Genomic DNA, 5,000 nt, shown 5'->3' with positions numbered 1-5,000 from the left:
TCCTCTTGAAGTTCTAATGGAAAATATGACGTCTTACTTGAAAGGCAAACGATAATATCCTTATATTACAACCTCTTTTCATACCGTGATCTCGTTCTCTGATGAGTCCGTACCTTGAGGAAGGTTATGTCATCACCAGTGTCCATGGCCTCCACCGTCACCTCAATGGCCTCAGATAGAGAGTTGATCTGGTCTGTTGTTCTGTCTATCCTGTCCCTCATCCCCTGGGTCTTCTCCTGCTCCTCTTCCTTCAGAGCAGAGATCACAGCATCTTCCTCGTCTCGGAGGAACTGGTGCAGCTTCTCAAACTGCTGCTGGACCAGGCGCTCGGTCTGCTGTGCCTGGCTCTGCAGGGGTAAACGGGGATAGGGGACGACGGGGAAAAGAAGGAATGAAAGGAGGAGATGTAGGAGATGGAGGGAATATCAGAATCCCAATGACCTCATCTCTATCAATACTTTAGCAGTTTATCAAGTGGAATTAGGAGGTCAGGAAATTATGTCAATGATAATGTACTTCGACTGGATCTACTGTCTGATATATAGTATGATAATGTATTCCACTGGATCTACTGTCTGAGATCAATGATAATGTACTTTGACTGGATCTACTTGCTGATATCAATGATAATGTACTTCGAATGGATCTACTGTCTGATATCAATGATAATGTACTTCGACTGGATCTACTTGCTGATATCAATGATAATGTACTTCGACTGGATCTACTTGCTGATATATAGTATGATAATGTACTTCGACTGGATCTCCTGTCTGATGTACTTCTACTGTATGATATTGATACTGTACTTTGACTGCATCTACTGTTTCAACATCAATCCCAGTTATTGTGCTGTTACCATTTCACAGTCCTGATGGGCGTATATTTGATCAATGGTACGACACAGAACGAGTCACATTCAAACCCAGAAATGATCCATCGTTCTGTCTATGGATGGATCTGATGCCTTTTGACCCCTCCTAACCTTGATGTGTTCAGCTGACCCCTCCTAACCTTGATGTATTCAGCCTGACCCCTCCTAACCTTGATGTGTTCAGCCTGACCCCTCCTAACCTTGATGTGTTCAGCCTTTTGACCCTCCTAACCTTGATGTGTTCAGCTGACCCCTCCTAATTGATGTGTTCAGCCCTTCTGACCCTCCTAACCTTGATGTGTTCAGCCTGACCCTCCTAACCTTGATGTGTTCAGCTGACCCTCCTAATTGATGTGTTCAGCCCTTCTGACCCTCTTAACCTTGATGTGTTCAGCCTGACCCTCCTAATCTTGATGTGTTCAGCCCTTCTGACCCCTCCTAACCTTGATGTGTTCAGCCTGACCCCTCCTAACCTTGATGTGTTCAGCTGACCCCTCCTAACCTTGATGTGTTCAGCCTGACCCCTCCTAATCTTGATGTGTTCAGCCCTTCTGACCCCTCCTAACCTTGATGTGTTCAGCCTGACCCCTCCTAATCTTGATGTGTTCAGCCCTTCTGACCCCTCCTAACCTTGATGTGTTCAGCCTGACCTCTCCTAACCTTGATGTGTTCAGCCCTTCTGACCCCTCCTAACCTTGATGTGTTCAGCTGACCCCTTCTAACCTTGGTGTTCAGCTGATCCCTCCTAACCTTGATGTGTTCAGCCCTTCTGACCCCTCCTAACCTTGATGTGTTCAGCTGACCCCTTCTAACCTTGGTGTTCAGCTGATCCCTCCTAACCTTGATGTGTTCAGCCTGACCCCTCCTAACCTTGATGTGTTCAGCCTGACCCCTCCTAACCTTGATGTGTTCAGCCTGACCCCTCCTAATCTTGATGTGTTCAGCTGACCCCTCCTAACCTTAATGTGTTCAGCCCTTCTGACCCCTCCTAACCTTAATGTGTTCAGCCCTTCTGACCCCTCCTAACCTTGATGTGTTCAGCCTGACCCCTCCTAACCTTGATGTATTCAGCCTGACCCCTCCTAACCTTGATGTGTTCAGCCCTTCTGACCCCTCCTAACCTTGATGTGTTCAGCCTGACCCCTCCTAACCTTGATGTGTTCAGCCTGACCCCTCCTAACCTTGATGTGTTCAGCCCTTCTGACCCTCCTAACCTTGATGTGTTCAGCCCTTCTGACCCTCCTAACCTTGATGTGTTCAGCCCTTCTGACCCCTCCTAACCTTGATGTGTTCAGCCCTTCTGACCCTCCTAACCTTGATGTGTTCAGCCCTTCTGACCCTCCTAACCTTGATGTGTTCAGCCCTTCTGACCCCTCCCTAACCTTGATGTGTTCAGCCCTTCTGACCCTCCTAACCTTGATGTGTTCAGCCCTTCTGACCCCTCCTAACCTTGATGTGTTCAGCCCTTCTGACCCCTCCTAACCTTGATGTGTTCAGCCCTTCTGACCCCTCCTAACCTTGATGTGTTCAGCCCATCTGACCCCTCCTAACCTTGATGTGTTCAGCCCTTCTGACCCCTCCTAACCTTGATGTGTTCAGCCCTTCTGACCCCTCCTAACCTTGATGTGTTCAGCCCTTCTGACCCCTCCTAACCTTGATGTGTTCAGTTGACCCCTCCTAACCTTGATGTGTTCAGCTGACTCCTCCTAACCTTGATGTGTTCAGCCCTTCTGACCCTCCTAACCTTGATGTGTTCAGCCCTTCTGACCCCTCCTAACCTTGATGTGTTCAGCCTGACCCTCCTAACCTTGATGTGTTCAGCCCTTCTGACCCCTCCTAACCTTGATGTGTTCAGCCCTTCTGACCCTCCTAACCTTGATGTGTTCAGCCCATCTGACCCTCCTAACCTTGATGTGTTCAGCCTGACCCTCCTAACCTTGATGTGTTCAGCCCTTCTGACCCCTCCTAACCTTGATGTGTTCAGCCCTTCTGACCCCTCCTAACCTTGATGTGTTCAGCCCTTCTGACCCCTCCTAACCTTGATGTGTTCAGCCCTTCTGACCCCTCCTAACCTTGATGTGTTCAGCCTTTTGACCCCTCCTAACCTTGATGTGTTCAGCCTTTGACCCCTCCTAACCTTGATGTGTTCAGCTGACTCCTCACAGGTCTGCTTGACAGTGTTCAGAGCCTCCAGCTTCTCTTTGTAGAGTCTCAGGGCAGACGTCAGCTCCCTCTGGGTCAGAGGTCAGTGGTTAGAGAGAGGTCGGGGTGAGTCAACATACATGTGTGTGACAGTAATCAACCAAAGAGTATCTCCATCTCACTTGGTTAGGGTTTCAAACAACCATGTCAGATCAGTTGTACTGTAGGGAGAGTGGGATTTGTTGAGCTAAAGGGGTTTGTTGAGCTAAAGGGATTTGTTGAGCCAAAGGGGTAAGTTGAGCCAAAGGGTAAGTTGAGCCAAAGGGGTAAGTTGAGCCAAAAGGTAAGTTGAGCCAAAAGGGTAAGTTGGGCCAAAGGGGTAAGTTGAGCCAAAAGGGTAAGTTGGGCCAAAAGGGTAAGTTGAGCCAAGGGTAAGTTGAGCCAAGGGTCCAGTTGGGCCAAAAGGGTCGGATTGAGCGAAAGTCAGTCAATTTAAAAGGTCAGTTGAGCCAAAAGGGAATCAGTTGAGCCAAAGAAGTCCCGTTGAGCCCAAGGGTCAGTTGAGCCAAAGAGGTCCAGTTGAGCCAAAGAAGTCAGTTACCAAGGGGTCAGTTGAGCCAACCTTGTTTCTAAATCATACAAAAATGTATAATTTTACAAAATATTTAGGAAGAGGTCATAATTTCATGGCGTCTGTGAAGGAAAAACACGTGGAAAAAGTGATAAGAAAGAGTTCCAAATAAACGTGGTTTAAAGATGTTGTATCTGAACCAAAGGTCATATCAAGATTGTTTATACATCAGTTGGGGTCTCAGCTTCAATATGAGTCCTAAACCTGGCATGAAAGTGCACCCTTGTAGCTGTGTGGACTAATATAGTCAAATGTTTTCCCTTGTGGTAAATTGAGCCAATGGTTGAGCCAATGGATTTGAGGCCAATGGTTGAGCCAATGGTTGGCAGACCAATGGTTGAGCCAATGGTTGAGCCAATGGTTGAGCCAATGGTTGAGCCAATGGTTGAGCCAATGGTTGAGCCAATGGTTGAGCCAATGGTTGAGCCAATGGTTGAGCCAATGGTTGAGCCAATGGTTGAGCCAATGGTTGAGCCAATGGTTGAGCCAATGGTTGAGCCAATGGTTGAGCCAATGGTTGAGCCAATGGTTGAGCCAATGGTTGAGCCAATGGTTGAGCCAATGGTTGAGCCAATGGTTGAGCCAATGGTTGAGCCAATGGTTGAGCCAATGGTTGAGCCAATGGTTGAGCCAATGGTTGAGCCAATGGTTGAGCCAATGGTTGAGCCAATGGTTGAGCCAATGGTTGAGCCAATGGTTGAGCCAATGGTTGAGCCAATGGTTGAGCCAATGGTTGAGCCAATGGTTGAGCCAATGGTTGAGCCAATGGTTGAGCCAATGGGTTGAGCCAATGGGTTGAGCCAATGGGTTGAGCCAATGGGTTGAGCCAATGACAATTTGAGCAAATTGAAGTGTTTTCTTCCCAGGCATAATCCAAGGCATTATCTCTGGGATATGAGGTAACAACAGGGCCTGGCCCATGTTAAAAGTGTTTTAAAAAGTTTCTCAGGTGTTAAGCCTGAGTTCAAAGATGCTTAAAATGCTGTTTTTTTTAAAAGTGATTTGGGAAATAAAAATTGACATGTTTTTTAAACAAGGTAGTGGTAACATTTTATTCAGTTCAGAAATGTGTAGGCGGCCTATCTTACCCTGTCCCGGGCTCAACTTTCCCCTAAGGTGTGCCAAGAGACAACTTTTTTTTTTGGACAAGCTATATTTTGAAAACTGTAATGTTTACATGAATTCTGATTATATTCATGGAGCCGTGTTGGTTGGGAGTGTTGGGATGGTGTGCGGCTGGACTGGGTGTCCCCCGAGGAGCAGCTGTAGTTATGTCACAGTTGGCCACTTAACTATAGCTCTGCGTTTTTCGTCTCTGAGTTTCTGTCTCTGAGTTTCTGTCTCTGAGTTTCT

The 5,000-nt window shown here is 47.2% G+C and overlaps 1 protein-coding gene across 1 annotated transcript in view; it reads right to left on the bottom strand.

Moving 5' to 3' along the window:
- LOC124028996 (nuclear factor 7, brain-like) overlaps positions 1-3,107 on the bottom strand; it is a gene marked incomplete at its 5' end in the record, with an annotated part of 6,567 nt that extends 3,460 nt beyond the window's left edge. The window contains 3 exons of the mRNA XM_046340872.1: positions 1-13; positions 114-347; positions 3,012-3,107. The exon at positions 1-13 is cut by the window's left edge and continues 10 nt beyond it. Coding sequence (XP_046196828.1) covers positions 1-13; positions 114-347; positions 3,012-3,107 — 343 coding nt within the window. The remainder of the gene's footprint in view (positions 14-113; positions 348-3,011) is intronic.
- Between the last annotated feature and the right edge of the window lie 1,893 nt (positions 3,108-5,000).

The sequence above is a fragment of the Oncorhynchus gorbuscha genome, unplaced genomic scaffold (assembly GCF_021184085.1).
Source record: "Oncorhynchus gorbuscha isolate QuinsamMale2020 ecotype Even-year unplaced genomic scaffold, OgorEven_v1.0 Un_scaffold_5215, whole genome shotgun sequence".
NCBI lineage: Eukaryota > Metazoa > Chordata > Actinopteri > Salmoniformes > Salmonidae > Oncorhynchus > Oncorhynchus gorbuscha.
This window is presented reverse-complemented; position numbering and strand designations above follow the sequence as displayed.